Genomic DNA, 18475 nt, shown 5'->3' with positions numbered 1-18475 from the left:
TCTCTGTGTGCTGCTGGTAGATGGAAATAATCGATTAAATGTTAACTACAGATTTACATTTATGTATGCCTAACTGACAGAATGCATATTTGCATCAATCAAGTGGCAATTTATTTTGAAAACTGCAATCACATGAGCGCTACAGAAACGCTGTTAACCAGACAAGGTTTCTGGCTAGTGTACATTTGCATTAAAGGATAACTGCACCCACATTTCTAAATTTCTTAGATTTTTCCCAGACCACAAGTGGACTCCTGATGTGGTTAAAGCATTGGACTTAGAACATCTAATTGAGTTGTTTTTCTATTAAACAGGTGTGATTTTGAGAGCCTAAACCTGGGAGAAACAAAAACCTGGAAAAGCCAAATCGGGGGGGAAAACAAACAGGATCATGCAAAAAATATATATATATAACAGATTTTATAAGGCCCTATAATATCAGTCAGATTACATTACCTTTATGAATTATGAAGCCTTTGTGCTTTAGGTGCTTGTTTTGATTTACATAAATGTTTCAAAATGTACAAGTGACGTTTGCTGATGAAGATCTTATAGAACAAAATGTATAACATCTCCTAAGCCTTTGTTTAACACACACCTTATTTTCGGTGTTTGTCCAAAAAAAACATGGAGTTCTCCATAGGCTTTGGCCATCAAGCCATAGCGGAGTTAGCCTGCGTTAGTGCCAACATAAAGACGTTATTGCTCTCTGTAGGGCCACTAGGGAGATGTTATTATTGGCTCTGCTGGTTTTCCTGTTCAGATTACCAGCTCTTATGCAATTACACAGAGAAAATCTTAACTGTCATTTCAGGCAAGGTTTGAGGAGAGTGAAGTTGTGCTATTGAAGTGATGAATCTTCATGTCTTCTTCTTGATTTAGTAATAATGGAGAGCGCTTTAAACACCTCTAATCTTAGCATTTAACACATTTCACACGCAAAAGGTAGATATTGACACAGGGAATAATACTTATCCCTTCCGCTCTCCTACTTTCCCTTTGTGTTCTGTCCCTGCAGTGTGACTGTTTGTCGGTTTGCCAGCGGAGGTGATGACTGGTATGTGCTGGTGGGGGTGGCCCGGGACATGATCCTTAACCCCCGCTCTGTGGGAGGCGGTTTTATCTACACCTATCGGCTGGGAGGGGGAGGGGACAAACTGGAGTTTATGCACAAGGTGAGTGAGTGACAGAGGATATGACTAATCCAGTGGTTTTCTGGTCTTGTTGACCACAGCTGTGTGCACAGGAATTCCCCGGCTGTTATTTCTGAATGGTCATAATTGCCATTTGAGAGTCAGAGTACTCTTTCTTGTTTCCACCCCTCCCCTTTACCCAACTCCCTGAGGGACAATGGTGACTTTGTTGACGCATTCTGACTTTCTGTCCCTTTTCCAGTCTCAGCGGGTCTTATCAGTATTTTAGGCTTTGCATTTTTTGTTTAACCATTTAACCAGGCAAGTCAACTAAGAACAAATGCTCATTCAAAAAGGTGTGATTTTGAGAGCAAACCCCTGAAAAAAATGGAGGGAAGCGGAAACCTGGAAAAACACAACAGAGAGAACTGAATTTGAGGGAGGAAACGGAATCAGGCAAAAAATAAAACATTTTTAAAAGGCCCTCTAATATGTAACTTAACATTACCTTTTTGAATTATGAAGCCTTTATGTCACCTGTCAAGAACAAGGCCCGTGGTACATTTCTATCCGGCCTTCGTAATGATTTGGGTTGTCAATTCATTTTGGCCAGCTTCCATGGCCTGCCAGAACAGCTTCAATGCGCCTTGGCATAGATTCTTCAAGTGGACCTAAACCACGCCAGGAAAATGCACCCCACACCATAACATATACTTTGTATCCTCGTTTACTGAAGTGTTTCCTTTGTTTTGGCAGTTACCGGTATGTCTACATTCGGGTAGGCCGCAGTTTGGGCAGCATGCGTGTCAAATATACAGCTTGTTGCGTTGTGGCCGTAGACACATAATGCATAGAAGGGTTTTGTAACCCTGGCAATTTGACTGTTAAATTGATGGAAACAATAGCAATGGATACCAGTCCTGACTTGAATGGGAACTGACATCTAGGGTTGCAAAGGGTCTGACATTTTCAATGGGATGTTAAGCCCTGGAATTTGGGGAATTTTGCTTAAATTCATCAAAGTTAGCTTATAACAGTGAACCTTTTTTTGTGGGATACACATAAGGCAATTATAGGTATTGTGGCATATTTTGGTTAAACTATCCCCAATTCAATGGAATTGCAACCGTCTGCATGCACAGTGCACTCTTCCATCACATGTACACCTGATTCTCAAGATCTTGCACACTAATGAGATGCTATTGAGCCCACACTACTACACTGTCTGAGCCAAGGTCTACATGCTTTCTAGTAAGTTTTGATCTCTTGCAATACTGGGTGGGGTGAATATATTTGATAACATAATTAATTTTTTGTTAACTAGTAAATAGTAGCCTACAGCAAAGTGTTTAAATAATTTCTAACTTGTTAACAATTTCTGCTAGTTAACTATTTATCTGTACATGGAATTGTTTTTGGGGCTACAATTTTTTTCCTAATATTTACAGGAAAATGCCACCGGCACTATCTGATGTGTGGAGGCATTTCACTGCAGCTAATGTAGAAGGAAAAGCTGTGTACATTTGCAAATACTGTGCCAAATCATATGTGAAGAATGCAACAAAGATACAGAATCAAATGGCCAAGTACATACATTTCCCTCAGCGCTCACAACAAGCAACCTCTGACAAAAGTCCCTCTACTTTTATTCGAGGTGAAAATAATAAATCAGACACCGTATCGATAGCAACAGCTCATGGTCCGCCTGGAATCAGAAGTTTTGACTCAATGGAGGAACGTAGTCAGAGAAATGCTGATGAATGTCTTGCTCGAGCTGTGTATGCAACTGGTTCACCTCTGATGCTCACAGACAATGTGTATAAGAAGAGATTTCTGAATGTTCTTCGCCCAGCATACACCCCTCCAACCAGTTATGGTCTATCTACTCATTTGCTGGATGCAGAGTTCAACAGAGTTCAAGCAAATCATAGAGAAAGCAGACTGTATTGCAATCATCTCTGATGGGTGGTCGAATGTTCGTGGGCAAGGAATAATTAACTACATCTCCACCCCTCAAACAGTATTCTACAGGAGCACAGACACAAGGGACAACAGACACACCAGTCTCTACATTGCAGATGAGCTGAAGGCAGTCATCAATGACCTTGGTCCACAGAAGTTATTTGCACTGGTGACAGACAATGCTGTGAACATGAAGGCTGCTTGGTCTAAAGTGGAGGAGTCCTACCCTCATATTACACCCATTAGCTGTGCTGCTCATGCATTGAATCTGCTACTCAAGGACGTCATGGCACTACAAGAGAGCCAAGGAAATGGTTTGCTATGTGAAGTTAAAGCAGCAATCTACCTCACCAAGTAAAGTGAGAAGAATAAGAACACCACATTGAAGCTGCCCAGCAATACCTGTTGGGGTGGTGTTGTTATCATGTTTGACAGTCTCATGAAGGGGAAGGAGTCTCCAAGAAATGGCCATATCACAGTCTGCCGATATGGACAGCCATCAAGAGGATCTCCTGGATGATGTATTTTGGGAGAGAGTGGTAAACAGCCTGAAACCAATAGCAGTAGCCATTGCACGTATTGAGGTAGACAGTGCCATCCTGTCTGATGTTCAGGCTCTGCTTGCAGATGTAAGAGAAGAAATCCGTACTGCCCTGCCCAGTTCACTGTTGTTCCAAGCAGAGAGAACTGCAGTTCTGAAATGCATCAAAAGTGTGAATACTTCTGCCTAAAGCCCATACACACCACAGCGTACATGTTGGGCCCCAAGTAAGCTGGCAAGAGCATCCTGTCTGGTGCAGAGATCAACCAGGCCTATGGTGTCATCATTACCGTGTCTCGCCACCTTGGCCTGGATGAGGGAAAGGTTCTTGGCAGTCTGGCAAAGTACACTTCCAAGCAAGGGCTTTGGGATGGAGATGCAATATTGCAGTCGTGCCAACATATCTCATTAGCCACTTTGTGGATCTGAGGCTATTTCCCCTGTTGCCTCCATCCTCCAAATCCCACCAACATCAGCCTCCTCAGAGCGCAACTGGTCCTTGTTTGGGAACACATACACCAAAGCACGCAACAGGCTGACCAATACAAGGGTTGACAAATTGGTGGCCATCTGTGCAAATTTGAGGCTTTTTGAGGCTCAACAACAAGCCATTCTCAACAAGGTTGGAACATGACAGTGAAGATGAGGCCTCAGTCAGATGTTCAAGAGGTGGACATTGAGGAGGTCCAGGGAGAAGACATGGAAGTCTGAGAGGAAGACAACCAAAGCTTTAATTTCTAGACTATAATTTTACAGATGTATGTTGAAAATGTTTTTGGAAGATGCGATGGATCATTGGGGATCATTCAATATTCCCTTTTGTTGTTCAGTGAAATCATCCCATGTGAAGAGTCAACTCATTTAATTCAAGTTCAAGTCGTAACTAAATCGTTTTTTTATTTCTATTGGAAGGATTTAATCATTTGCAATTATGTCTACTTATGATAAGGTAAAATGTTTATGTTTCTGTCCCCATATGATATGGTAAATATATCCAATGCAAAAAAACATTTAAATGGTATTAATATTAATTTGCATATATTCCCGTGAATTTTCATTAATTCCGACGAAAAGTTTCCACCCGAGTATTCCCCAAAATGTGCAACCCTACTGCCATCTATGGATTATATTTCTAATGTTGGTTGCGGCTGTCAGTTTATCCTTGTGCAGATTTACAATCTTGGGAAAAACGTACAGTTGAAAACAAATGCCTACTGCAGAAAAGAGAAGACTTATCCATCTGTAGAACCAATGAAAACTATTTTTAGCTAACCGCAGCACCGTTTTTCAAAGTACCTCATCTTGAGATAGGCTGTTGCCACGACGAGCGCTTCGGCCATCACCGTGAGTAGCCTATGGCTTCATCATTAGGTGTGTGTGCCACTTGAAATTGTATTTAGTAGCCTACTGTAGCCTATGATATATACTGTATATATATTTCTTCGTAATATTGTACAATCTGTGTGTCGCTTTATTGGCCTGGGCTATTGTTTGAATTCAAGACCAGATTGATCGCAGTTTGTCAGTCGGCGTAGCCAGTCGTTTGGTCATTTGTGTGGTATTAAAAAAAGATAAAGCTAATGTCTTCTGTCATGGAAATGACGCAGAATTACTTAAAATCTGTTTTTAAAAGGCTGAAATTTTTTGGGCCCTGCTAAATTATGTTACCCATGTGTGGAAATACGAAATAATAATCTGCTCAACTGTAGCCTACATTAAATGTAATCTTGGTTGTCAAAAAGTTACTAGATAAAGGATTTACAAGCAGGTATAAATTGACCGCTGAGTCATCTATTTTATGAAACTACAGCTGGATGCGCTGCTATTGTGTGTCCTGTTTACCGTACACAGCGGAGGGAAATTGTACAGACCCATACCACAGTCCTCGCTAGGCTATTAAAAGTTTGCAGCCTGGCTTCTATTTTTAATGCTTGACAACGAATTACAAAAAAACGAAACCTGCAACAAAACACCATGCGGAGGAGAACCAAGCATGCCTATTACAGCAACATTTGAGCAGTAGCCTAGGCTGGCTACTCAACTATAACACATTTTAAGTGCACCATACAGCAATGCTGATTTCAACCGCAGCGGTGAGTCATGCAGTGCAAAACAAATATTAACCTAGCTATGTTTTTGTTATTTGGAGTTAAATACTTTTTTTGCAGCATATTATGCACATTTGCAAGCATAGCAGCAAAGGCTGGACCAATATTATTGATCTATTTAGTTTTTATGCTTAATGCTATATACAGCATCTTATGTACATCAAGGGCCATATTATTTCTATTAAAACATTGGCTAGTTTGGGTCGCAGTTGTATGCAAGTTGTTTTTTGTAACAACAAGCAGGCAATGTCTGGCCCACAAATTCGTAGTTTTTTCAGTATGGCCCTTGCACTGGTTGAGTTTGACACCCCTGAGTTATGTGCTTGTTTTGATTAAATAAATGCTTCAAAATTCACAAATTAGCGGATAAAGATTATCTCATGGAACAAAATGTGTATTAGATCTCTTAAGCCTGTGTTTACCACAGACATTATTTTCAGAATGGTCATAATTGCCCTTTGAGAGTCAGAGTACAGTACCATCATTCTTACCCCCCCCTTTACCCAACTCCCTGAGGGACAATGGTGACTTTGTTGGAGCCGGCTGCCCTTTTTCCAGTCTCACTGGGTCTTATCAGTATTCTGGAGTCTATTAACATCTTATTTACGATGATGGCCTGGCAAGAGGCAAAATGTTGTGCTAAAGAGAGGATACTTAAAATGGCCTTATGTTTGCGCCTGCGTTTTGCTAGTGATGTCCACCCGCCAACACTGTCGAGATCACAATGGTGAGTTGGACAACTCTGATTGTTGACAAAACGAAAGGCTGCATGATACAGAGTTAAGAGCCTTCAGTGTAGAGCAACACAGAGAGAAAAGTACAACGAATCACCTATTTTCTGTCTGGAAGGAAAAAACAGCTTTGTGCCGGTAATAAAACCCAATACGCCGCTTGAGTTCCCTGACAAGGTTCTCTACATGGGTGGTGAAGCTCAACTTCTCATCCACCCAAACTCAAAGAAATGTGTAAGCTTTGACAGGCTCTACAGAATGTCCTTTCAATGTATGTTACTGACCTTTACTATCAGTTGTTGACATGGTAAAGGAATGTTGTTTTGACAGACTCCAGTGGAGGACGTTCCTCTGGCCATCGCTCCGTTCCAGGGCCGTGTGCTGGTGGGCGTTGGCAAACTGCTGCGCATCTACGACCTGGGCAAGAAGAAGCTGCTCCGGAAGTGTGAGAACAAGGTGAGACCGAAGCCTGACGTTTCACACACACACAAAAATAAACACACAAGGATGTATAAAAAACTATTGACTCTACTGTGTAAACACAAGACCAGACGGCAGTGTGGCAAGTGGCTGGTTAGGAAGGCTAACAAGCTCTCAGACCAGGAAGTGTCAAGGGGTCAGATTGATGCTCCTGCGACTGTCTTTTGTAATCGCACCACTTTACTTTTTATGTTGTTACAAAGTGGGATTCAAATGAATATAATTGTCATTTTTTGTCAATGATCTACACAAAATACTCTGTCAAAGTGCTCTCAATTCATTGGTATTTAGCTATGTTTTTTTATCGATTGTAGGGCTGTAGCCACAGGATTCTCGTAGTTTTCAACCATCAATCACAACCTTTTCAGCTGGCAAAATACAGCCAATGGCGCGCACGCCGCCTCTCGCCACAGCTGCTTCAGAAAACGGCGTCAATCACTCCCACACAGCTAGCAAGCTAGCACTCGTCATGGGGATGGCGGAATGTAAATTTGTTCCAATCCCTGTCAACCCATACATTAAAACGTAGCTATGAAGCTCTACTTTGTAACCTGCTGTTTTTTTTATTTTCTCTGATTTAATTTTTTTTATTGATGTAACCGAAATAAACTTTTTACCTAATATTTCAGTCCAAGAACGTCCAATGACTGTGAAACAACCTCAGGACTTTCCAAAACTTTTTAGCAATACAATATCACATCGATCTTACTCTGGTAGGTTGACTAATACCTTCCACCAAGAGCAAATATGAACACATCGATTTTTGCGGTTTTCACAAAAAGGGCTGTCGCAAAGAGTTGAAAGTGCTTGCTTTACATTTGCAATCATGTCGTGTACAGTTTATAACTTACGGTATTAGTGTTTTTAGACATCGGTAACAACTGCCATATTAATGTTTTTTTTAATGATTTATGACATTGACAATTAGTGAATTTATTTATGTCCATTTATGATGGTATTTGATGTTTCTGAATATTAATAGTTCTAAACATGCTTTGAGTAGTGCAAATGAATTGTAAGTTGTTTTAATGGGCTTTCTTCATTCTGACTGCTTTATACTTTTCAACCAAAATTCACTGTCAGTTTTTATCCTATTATTTTAGGTTGACGTAGTCTTATTTGTAGAACATTGAATATAAATCCTCCTTTGTAGTCACAAACTCTGGTACTCGACCAGTGGGTATCATTTGCATAGTTATTTAATTCCAGCATTAACTTCAAGAAATGTAATCAATTAATTTCCTGCAGTAGTTTATCATGTATACACTGTCACGTTTCTTTTGTCTTAGTATGCCTCTTATTTATTTCTTTATGAGAATAATCATTCTATTTGACCTCTATTAAATTTCAGTTTTTACTTTCGCAACGTGACGACAGTATGACGTTTTCCAGGTGTCTCTACTCCCGAAGTTGTTGACTTGTTCTTGCAAGTTCGCTAGTCGTTCTCAGCTGAAGAGCAGTTTCTTATTGCTGATTAAATTGTGATTGCTATATTTTTTTTATGCGTCATTAGTGAGTTATTTCATGGAACAAATCATCTATCCACAGCATTGTGTGGATATATACCGCTATATAGTAAAATGCAATTTACCACCCAGCCTAGTTTAAGACTAACCTGAAGTATTTTAGTTTAAAGGTCTCAAAGGAATCAAGTTAACCGCTGTAGAATTGATAGCTATCTAAGTGCATTAATCACGTTCGGGAGAAGATTGATTTGTAAGAATCTCCTTCCAAAATCAAAGATAAAAGGCCACAGCATCATCCATCCATTGTACCAAAGGACAATTTACCACTGTCCACCTCTTGTTTAGGTTCCAGACCTTCCAAATAAAATCTATATGGCAGTCCATTGAGGACAGAGGTGTTCAGTTGATGTCATCTGTCTCGTTTGCAGCATGTGCCCAACCTGGTGACTGGTATCCACACCATCGGTCAGCGGGTCATAGTGACTGATGTACAGGAGAGTCTGTTCTGGGTGCGCTACAAGCGCAACGAGAATCAGCTGATCATCTTCGCTGACGACACCCACCCTCGCTGGGTCACCACCGCCTGCCTGCTGGACTACGACACCATGGCTTCAGCCGACAAGTTTGGCAACATCAGCATTGTATGTGGTCGCTCTTTATTGTTCCTTTCTTACAAAGGTGTTGGGTATTATATTGGATACTACCTTTTCTCTAAAAGGAAGTGTTTGCCAGACGTGTCATACTAACAGTTTTATCCAATTTATGATATTTCAATGATGCCACAAACATCTTGATGGCTTTTACACTTACATTTTGTACCCCCTCAGGTGCGCCTTCCCCCTAACACCAGTGACGATGTGGATGAGGACCCAACTGGGAATAAAGCATTGTGGGATAGAGGTCTGCTGAACGGAGCTTCTCAGAAGGTACAGGCTTTCTGCTCTTCTGTCACAGCTCTATAGAGACTTGTTGTCTGTCCCTCGCTCTGTGGATCACTGTTTGTCTTGGTGATGTTGTGGTTTGCCTCATCCGAGGCCAGACCTGCTCTCCAAATCTTGGCAGCTCTCCAGGCCAATTTGCTGTTAAATATGCTGTTTTCCTTTTAAGCTGTTTATTGGAAGCTTTTAAGAGCTAGAAGATGTTTAGGTAGTCAGTGGGAAATTCCCTCCGCTTGGACTTATTGTGGGCAATTGGTAAAAAGGGTGCATATAAGCAATGTTTTCTGGGTGTGTGTCATGGGTGAGAATTGTTCTGTAATGCCCTGTCTGTGCCTGACCCTGTACCATGTCTGTTCCCCTGTGTCAGGCTGAAGTGATCATGAACTACCACATTGGGGAGACGGTGCTGTCACTGCAGAAGACCACACTGATCCCCGGCGGCTCAGAGTCTCTGGTCTACACAACTCTGTCTGGAGGCATCGGCATCCTGGTGCCCTTCACTTCCCACGAGGTACCTCACTCACACACTCAATGTCTTCAGAAAGTATTCATACCGCTTGACTTATTCCACATTTTGTTGTTACAGCCTGAATTCAAAATTGGTGAGATTAAAAAATATATATATGTTATCAATCTACACACAACACCCCATAATGTTTAAGTGAAAATATGTTTTGAGAAAGTTTTGCAAATTTATTCATAATGAAATACCGAAATCTAATTTACATAAGTTATTTGCACCCCTTTGCTATGACACTCCAAATTCAGCTCGTGTGCATCCAATTTCCATCATTACAACTTGTTTGGTTTCCACCTGTGGCCAATTCAATTGTTTGGACATGATTTAGAAAGAAACAGACCTGTCTATAGAAGGTTCCATAGTTGACAGTGCAGAAACTATTAGGTTAAAGGAACTGTTCGTACATCTCCAAGATAGAATTGTGATGAGTCATACAGTGCATTCGGGAAGTATTCAGACCCCTTGACTTTTCCCACATTTTGTTACGTTTTAGCTTTATTCTAAAATGTATTAAATTAATTTTCCCCTCATCAATTTACATACACTACCCCATAATGACAAAGCGAAAATAAGTTTTTAGAAAATGTTGCTAATGTATTACAAATAAAAAACAAATGCTTTACTTGCATACGTATTCAGAACCTTTGCTATGAGACTCGAAATTGGGCTCAGGTGTATCCTGTTTTCATTGATCATCCTTGAGATGTTTCTAAAACTTGACTGGTCCACCTGTGGTAAATTCAATTGATTGGACATTGTTTGGAAAGGCACACACCTGTCTATACAAGGTCTCACAGTTGACCGTGCATGTCAGAGCAAAAACCAAGCAATGATGTTGAAGGAATTGTCGTGGAGCTCTGAGACAGGTTTGTGTCGAGGCACAGATCTGGGAAAGGGTACCAAAAAATGTCTGCAGCATTGAAGGTCCCCAAGAACATTGTGGCCTCCATCACTCTTAAATGGAAGAAGTTTGGAACCAGCAAGACTCTTCCTATAGCTGGTCGCCCAGCCAAACTGAGCAATCGGGGGAGAAGGGCCTTGGTCAGGGAGGTGACCAAGAACCTGATGGTCACTCTGACATAGTTCCTCTGTTGAGATGGGGGAACCTTCCAGAAGGACAACCATCATCTCTGCAGCACTCCACCAATCAGGCCTTTATGGTAGAGTGGCCAGACGGAAGCCACTCCTCAGTAAAAGGCACATGACAGCCCGCTTAGAGTTTGCCAAAAGGCACCTAAAGACTCTCAGACCATGTGAAACAAGATTCTCTGGTCTGATGAAACCAAGATTGAACTCTGGCCTGAATGCCAAGCGTCACGTCTGGAGGAAACCTGGCACCATCCCCACAGTAAAGCATGGTGGTGGCATCATCATGCTGTGGGGATGTTTTTCAGCCGCAGGGACTGGGAGACTAGTCAGGATCAAGGGAAATATGAATGGCGCAAAGTACAGAGAGATCCTTGATGAAAACCTTCTCCAGAGTGCTCAGGGCCACGGACTGGGGCGAAGGTTCACCATCCAACAGGACAATAACCCTAAGCGCACAGCCAAGACAATGCAGGAGTGGCTTCGGGACAAGTCTCTGAATGTCCTTGAGTGGCCCAGCCAGAGCCTGGACTTGAACCCGATCTAACATCTCTAGAGAGACCTGAAAATAGCTGTGCAGCGACACTCCCCATCCAACCTGACAGAGCTTGAGAGAATCTGCAGAAAATAATGAAAGAAACTCTCCAAATACAGGTGTGCCAAGCTTGTAGCGTCATGCCCAAGAAGACACGAGACTGTAATCGCTGCTAAAAGTGCTTCAACAAAGTACTGAGTAAAGGGTCTGAATACTTATGTAAATGTGATATTTCAGTTTTTTTTTTTTTTTTTTTAAATGTGCTAACATTTCTAAAAACCTGTTAATGCTTTGTCATTATGGTGTATTATGTGTAGATTGATGGAGAAAAATAAAAAATAAAAAAAACTATTTTAGAATGAGGCTGTAACATAACAAAATGTGGAAAAGTTCAAGGCATCTGAAAACTTTCTGAATGCACTGTATATATGGAAAAAGTAATCCAATCGATTGGTCAAAATATTTTTTTGGGGTCGGGACAGCCCTAATTGATGTGGAGAATTAATCTATGGTGTGCCTGTTTGTCTTCAGGATCATGACTTCTTCCAGCACTTAGAGATGCATATGCGCTCAGAGTTCCCCCCTCTGTGTGGCAGGGACCACCTCAGCTTCCGCTCCTACTACTTCCCTGTAAAGGTGGGTACTACCTGATTAGGTTGCATTACTATTCCCCTAGTATGGTGGGGCAAAGAAAGCCACAATCTATACTCCCAGCGATGTAGAGGGAATGTGTCCAGAGGACACCGTTAACAAATGGAATCTGATACCAAATATTTTGGGTGAAAAGTTATGCCAGGAACCAACTGCATGTGGTTCCTGACATATATATTTGGCTGGATCAGTATTAGTATTGTATTTATTATGGATCCCCATTAGTTCCTGCCAAGGCAGCAGCTACTCTTCCTGGGGTTTATTATAGATCCCCATTAGTTCCTGCCAAGGCAGCAGATACTCTTCCTGGGGTCCAGCAAAATTAAGGCAGTTATACATTTTTAAAAACATGACAATACATTCATAACAGATTTCACAACATTAAGTGTGTGCCCTCAGGCCCCTACTTTACTACCACATATCTATAACGTGTGTGTATAGTGCATGTGTTATTGTGTGTTTGTATGCATGTGTCTTTGTTTGTGTTGCTTCACAGTCTCCGCTGTTCCATAAGGTGTATTTAAAATCCACTTGCATGAGTTATATGTACTACTGTGCGCCTCCCGTAGTCTGTTCTGGACTTGACGACTGTAGACATGCTGTGAATTATTAACAGATTGCATGCGGTCTCTGAACATGATAGCGAAAATCGGAAGCCTTGTTCTTTGGCCATCCAGACAGTCTTACCTACTGTTTCTGACCCTCTCTCCTGTCTGTGTGTGCAGAATGTGATAGATGGAGATCTGTGTGAGCAGTTCAACTCCATGGACCCCCACAAGCAGAAGAGTGTTGCTGAGGAGCTGGACCGTACCCCCCCTGAGGTCTCAAAGAAACTGGAGGACATCCGCACACGCTATGCCTTCTAGAACCCTCCTGTACTGTACATACACAAATACACTCACTATGTTAACATGAGGAGGAGTTGAGAGCTTTCTTGGTTTCCTGCCGAGATGTCGACAAAACATAGTTTCCTTGCCTCTTCACAATCTATGAACACTCTGAATTGATCTTTAGGCCCTGTTTTCTTTATTAGGCCTATAAAATGTCATGAATTGTGGTAACAGTCTATGGTGAATATTTACCCCAAGGTTTTGACTCACGGGATGTCATTTAAACCTAGCCGGATTCTGTAGAATGTATCATGTGTGTAGCATCAGTGCTTTAGAGTCTCATACAGGAGCAGTCGCTGGGTTTTCAACCGTGAGAAGCATGACCTAGTAAACCCTTTGATAGAATTAGCTCGACTGTTTTTGCATTGTGTGATTTGTTTAAACGATCCATTTTAAGTATTTTTCTGTAACTGTGTGCTACAAATGGATTTTGTTTTCTGTATCGATTTGAATCCTAAAAACGTCAGTGTCCAGCAGCTGTTTATTTAGTGCTTAAAAAGTATATTCCTTTGATGGACAAATTGTCCATATCTATTACACAGGATGACAGGATTGTGTAAAAATAGCGACGGGAAGTGATACCATTCCGTATTAGTCATGAGAAAACAGGCAGGCAAATTTGTAAATAAAGTGTTTTTTTTTATCTCTTGTAATGCCTTGTCACATTGTCTGTTATAATTATGTGGGAGAGGCAAAGGAGCAGTGAGTTTTAACAATATCTGCATAGTTTACTGTTTAATTGGATTACAAAGCCAGCTCTGATTTTGGCTTTCATTTTACAATAGGTCTTCTGTGTCTTGTTTTTCAGTCTGCTCTCATGGATGGAATTTAGAATTTTTCACTGAAATGGTGAAACGGCAATAATATCCTCAAGGATCATAGCCTTTTTTTCAATTTCCGCCTAAAATGACAAACCCAAATCAAACAGCCTGTTGCTCAGGACCTGAAGCAAGAATATGTATGTTCTTGATAACATTTGAAAGGAAACACTTTGACATTTGTGGCAATGTGAAATTAATGTAGGAGAATATAACACACTAGATCTGGTAAAAGATAATACAAACAAAACATTTGTTATTTTCTTCATCTTTGAAATGCAATAGAGAAAGGACATACTTTCAGATAGGAGTCTAGGTGTAATTTAGATTGTGGGCACCAGATGGCAGCTGTGTGTGTACAAAGTTTGACTGATCCAGGGAAGAATTACATTACTACACAATATTTTGTATCAAGTCTGCCAGGAGTTTGCCCAAATATACGGAATTGGTCAATTGATACATTTGCAAGTGCATAACTATAGAGAACATACAAAAATGCGATGGTAATAAAACAAAGTTTACACACTCCCAGGAATGTCACATGATGGATCATTAGCTTATACACTAACTTTCACACATCTAGTTGTCTGGGCCGGGTGGGTGTGGAGCCAGAGAGAGCAAACTGTAGAACCCAGTTCCTACATTGAACATAAATATTTTATCTCTGGGACCTTCAGGATGACAATTCAGAGGAAGATTACTGAATGTAAGTACATTATTTACCTTCAGAGGTGAATGTATCAAACCAGTTGCCGTGATAAGTTTTTGTTGTGCACTCTCGTCAAACAATAGCATGGTATTTTTTCACTGTAATAGCTACTGTTAATTGGACACTGCAGTTAGATTAACAACAATTTAAGCTTTCTGCCCATAAAAGACATGTTTATGTCCCGGAAAGTTGGCTGTTGTATGTAACAACATTCTAGTCACATTAGCATACGTCAGCAACAACCGTCCCGTTTAGGGACACCCATCCTGTAGAGGATGAGGCTTAGCCAATCATATATGCATATGTTGATTGTAAGATAAATCTATTATGTATGAATGAATCATGTCTATGTCCCTTCCTTTGAGATTATTTGCACTCCGGGAGATTGTATGCCAATCCGTTTTATTGGCTCTTAACCAACTGTGCTAGTTTGTTTTTTCGCATTGTTTGGAACTTATTTTGTACATAATGTTGCTGCTACCGTCTCTTATGACCGAAAAGAGCTTCTGGACATCAGAACAGCGATTATTCACCTCAAATTGGAAAAATAATTATTCTTTAATGAGTCGGACGGGAAGGATATACTCCAAACAGGCCCTCATCCCCGTCATTCGCTGGAGAAAGAAACAAATTTCGTGGAAAGAGATTGGGGTACCTTGTGAGGATCAAGCGAAGAGTGGCTAATCTGCCTTTGCCATCCGTACTGTTAGCTAACGTTCAATTGCTGGAAAATAAATGGAACAAACTGAAAGCATGTATATCCTACCAACGGGACATTAATAACTGTAATATCTTATGTTTCACCGAGTCGTGGCTGAACGACGACATTAATAATATACAGCCGGCAGGTTATACACTATCGGCAGGATGGAACAGTAGTAGGACACGGGGCGGGGGCCTATGTATATTTGTAAACAGCTGGTGCACGATATCTAAGGAAGTATAGGTTTTGCGCGCCTGAGGTAGTGTGGTCTACAGCTTATCATTAGATACTCTATCTACCTAGTGAGTTCATCTGTATTTTTCATAGCTGTCTACATACCACCATAGACCGATGCTGGCACTAAAACCGCACTCAATGAGCTGTACACTACCGTTCAAAAGTTTGGGGTCACTTAGAAATGTCCTTGTTTTCCATGAAAACATACATGAAATTAGTTGCAAAATGAATTTAAAATATAGTCAAGATGTTGACAAGGTTATAAATAATGAGTTTTAATTGAAATAATTATGTCCATGGCTTTCGTCAAATAATCCTCCATCTGCAGCAATTACAGCCTTGCAAACCTTTGGCATTATAGTTGTCAATTTGTTGGGGTAATCTGAAGAGATTTCACCCCATGCTTACTGAAGCACCTCCCACAAATTGGATTGGCTTGATGGGCACTTACGTACCATAATGTCAAGCTGCTCCCACAACAGCTCAATAGGGTTGAGATCCGGTGACTGTGTTGGCCTCTCCATTATAGACAGAATACCTGCTAACTGCTTCTTCTCTAAACAGTTCTTGCATAGTTTGGAGCTGTGTTTTGGGTCATTGTCCTGTTGTAGGAGGAAATTGGCTCCAATTAGGCGCCGTCCACATGGTATGGCAATGAGTTGCAAAATTAAGTGATAGCCTTCCTTCTTCAAGATCCCTTTTACCCTGTACAAATCTCCCACTTTACCAACACCAAAGCACCCCCAGACCATCACATTGCCTCCACCATGCTTGACAGATGGCGTGAAGCACTCCTCCAGCATCTTTTTATTTTTTCTGCGTCTCACGAATGTTCTTTGTGATCCGAACACCTCAAACTTCGATTCGTCTGTCCATAACACTTTTTTCCAATCTTCCTCTGTCCATTGTCTGTTCTTTTGCCCATCTTAATCTTTTATTTTTATTAGCCAGTCTGAGATATGGCTTTTTCTTTGCAACTCTGCCTAGAAGGCCAGCATCCCTGAGTCGCCTCTTCACTGTTGACGTTGAGACTGATGTTTTGCGGGTACAATTTAATGAAGCTGCCAGTTGAGGACTTGTGAGGCGTCTGTTTCTCAAACTAAACACTCTAATGTACTTGTCCTCTTGCTCAGTTGTGCACCGGGGCCTCCCACTCCTCTTTCTATTCTGGTTAGAGCCAGTTTGCGCTTTTCTGTGAAGGGAGTTGTACACAGCGTTGTACACAGCATTGTCTTGGTAATTTCTCACATGGAATAGCCTTCATTTCTCAGAACAAGAATAGATTGAGTTTCAGAAGAAAGATCTTTGTTTCTAGCCATTTTGAGCCTGTAAACGAACCCACAAATGCTGATGCTAATCTAAAGAAGGCCAGTTTTATTGCTTCTTTAATCAGTATAATTTTTTTATTTCACCTTTATTTAACCAGGTAGGCTAGTTGAGAACAAGTTCTCATTTGCAACTGCGACCTGGCCAAGATAAAGCATAGCAATTGGACACATACAACAACACAGAGTTACACATGGAATAAACAAAACATACAGTCAATAATACAGTAGAAAAATAAGTCTATATACAATGTGAGCAAATGAGGTGAGATAAGGGAGGTAAAGGCAAAAAAAGGCCATGGTGGCGAGGCAATTACAATATAGCAAGTAAAACACTGGAATAACAGTTTTCAGCTGTGCTAACATAATTGCAAAAGGGTTTTCTAATGATCAATTAGCCTTTTAAAATGATAAACTTGGATTAGCTAACACAACGTGCCATTGGAACACAGGAGTGATGGTTGCTGATAATGGGCCTCTGTACGCCTATTTAGATATTCCATTAAAAATCAGCTGTTTCCAGCTACAATAGTCTTTTACAACATTAACAATGTCTACACTATATTTCAATTTTAGTTTTTATTGATAAGCAATTTTGGTGCATTACTAATCGGTAGTAAGGCAATTACTCAATGTTGTGACGGGTATTAGGACATTTAACCTGTATCTTGATCATTCAAGTTAAGGCACTGATGCCCTACAATTGATATGGATTTAGCAGAGGGTTATTTTGAGTCACTGCCTCTTCCTCTACTTTTAATTTTCAAAGTGTCATTCAACAGCAGAACATAATACCATTGTGCCATTTTCGAGGTTGGTGTTGTGCCATTCCTGAGGTTGGTGAGATTGCTGGGAATATAGGTAGTTAGGCATAGTGCAGAGAGATGTTTGTAAACTAAGTGTGGTATCTTTCAGTGAGCTTGTTTGTGCATATTTGTGTGATCAGTGTTGCACCCCAGTGTATGTTTGTTATTATGGCTTGAAGAGGTGCTTATTCTTTGGAATGTGTTTGTCATTCACCACAGTTTGACTCAAGACTCAACCAGTTGCCTTGTTAATGTAGCTTCTCAAAATGATGGTGAAACATCCTTTCTGCTGGCCAGAGATAGACGTCCCAATTAAAGACATATTTTCAAATTGCATGCATATTTACATATAAATGTATACTTAGTAATCTGTCTCAGACATTTATTTACTTCAATTAAATAGTTTTCTAAAATAACTTCAGTAAACTCCATTGACCTCTTTACTGCATCTGTTTTATGCAAACATCTTGGTGTTGTAACTGCAAGCAGGAATGAATATGTTAGCAGACTAAAATATTGAGCACCGGGGTCATTCACCCCGCCCCTTGTTTGAGTAAGAATGCTGAGGATGTACATTCCCTTCATTGGAGAGTCATTGGTCTCCATCTTCTGGGATTTCCCCCCTGATGTCACTTTGTCTGGACTAGCAGATGGTGTTGTTATGATTGAGGTTTGGTTTAAGATTTTGGGGTCTGCACTGTACATGGAATGCCCCTTCTCAAAATGTCTCCAGTGTCTATCTGGCTCTAGGCCAGCCTGAAATCTGAAATGACAGTTCGTCTCGATGGCCTACAGCAGGGGTTCTTAAAGTGGGGTCTGTGGATGAGGTACAGCAG

At 40.8% G+C, this 18475-nt stretch overlaps 1 protein-coding gene across 1 annotated transcript in view; it reads left to right on the top strand.

Annotated features, from left to right (window-relative positions):
* sf3b3 (splicing factor 3b, subunit 3) overlaps positions 1-14037 on the top strand; it is a 40352-nt gene extending 26315 nt beyond the window's left edge. The window contains exons 21-27 of the mRNA XM_039017447.1: positions 1019-1175; positions 6806-6931; positions 8850-9062; positions 9249-9347; positions 9727-9870; positions 12032-12136; positions 12877-14037. Of these exons, the coding sequence (XP_038873375.1) occupies positions 1019-1175; positions 6806-6931; positions 8850-9062; positions 9249-9347; positions 9727-9870; positions 12032-12136; positions 12877-13017 (985 nt within the window). The 3' untranslated portion in view covers positions 13018-14037. The remainder of the gene's footprint in view (positions 1-1018; positions 1176-6805; positions 6932-8849; positions 9063-9248; positions 9348-9726; positions 9871-12031; positions 12137-12876) is intronic.
* The last annotated feature ends 4438 nt before the right edge of the window (positions 14038-18475 follow it).

The sequence above is a fragment of the Salvelinus namaycush genome, chromosome 21 (assembly GCF_016432855.1).
Source record: "Salvelinus namaycush isolate Seneca chromosome 21, SaNama_1.0, whole genome shotgun sequence".
In the NCBI taxonomy this organism is placed as follows: Eukaryota; Metazoa; Chordata; class Actinopteri; order Salmoniformes; family Salmonidae; genus Salvelinus; species Salvelinus namaycush.
Note: the sequence above shows the minus strand (reverse complement) of the source record. Positions and strands in the feature narration are given on the sequence as shown.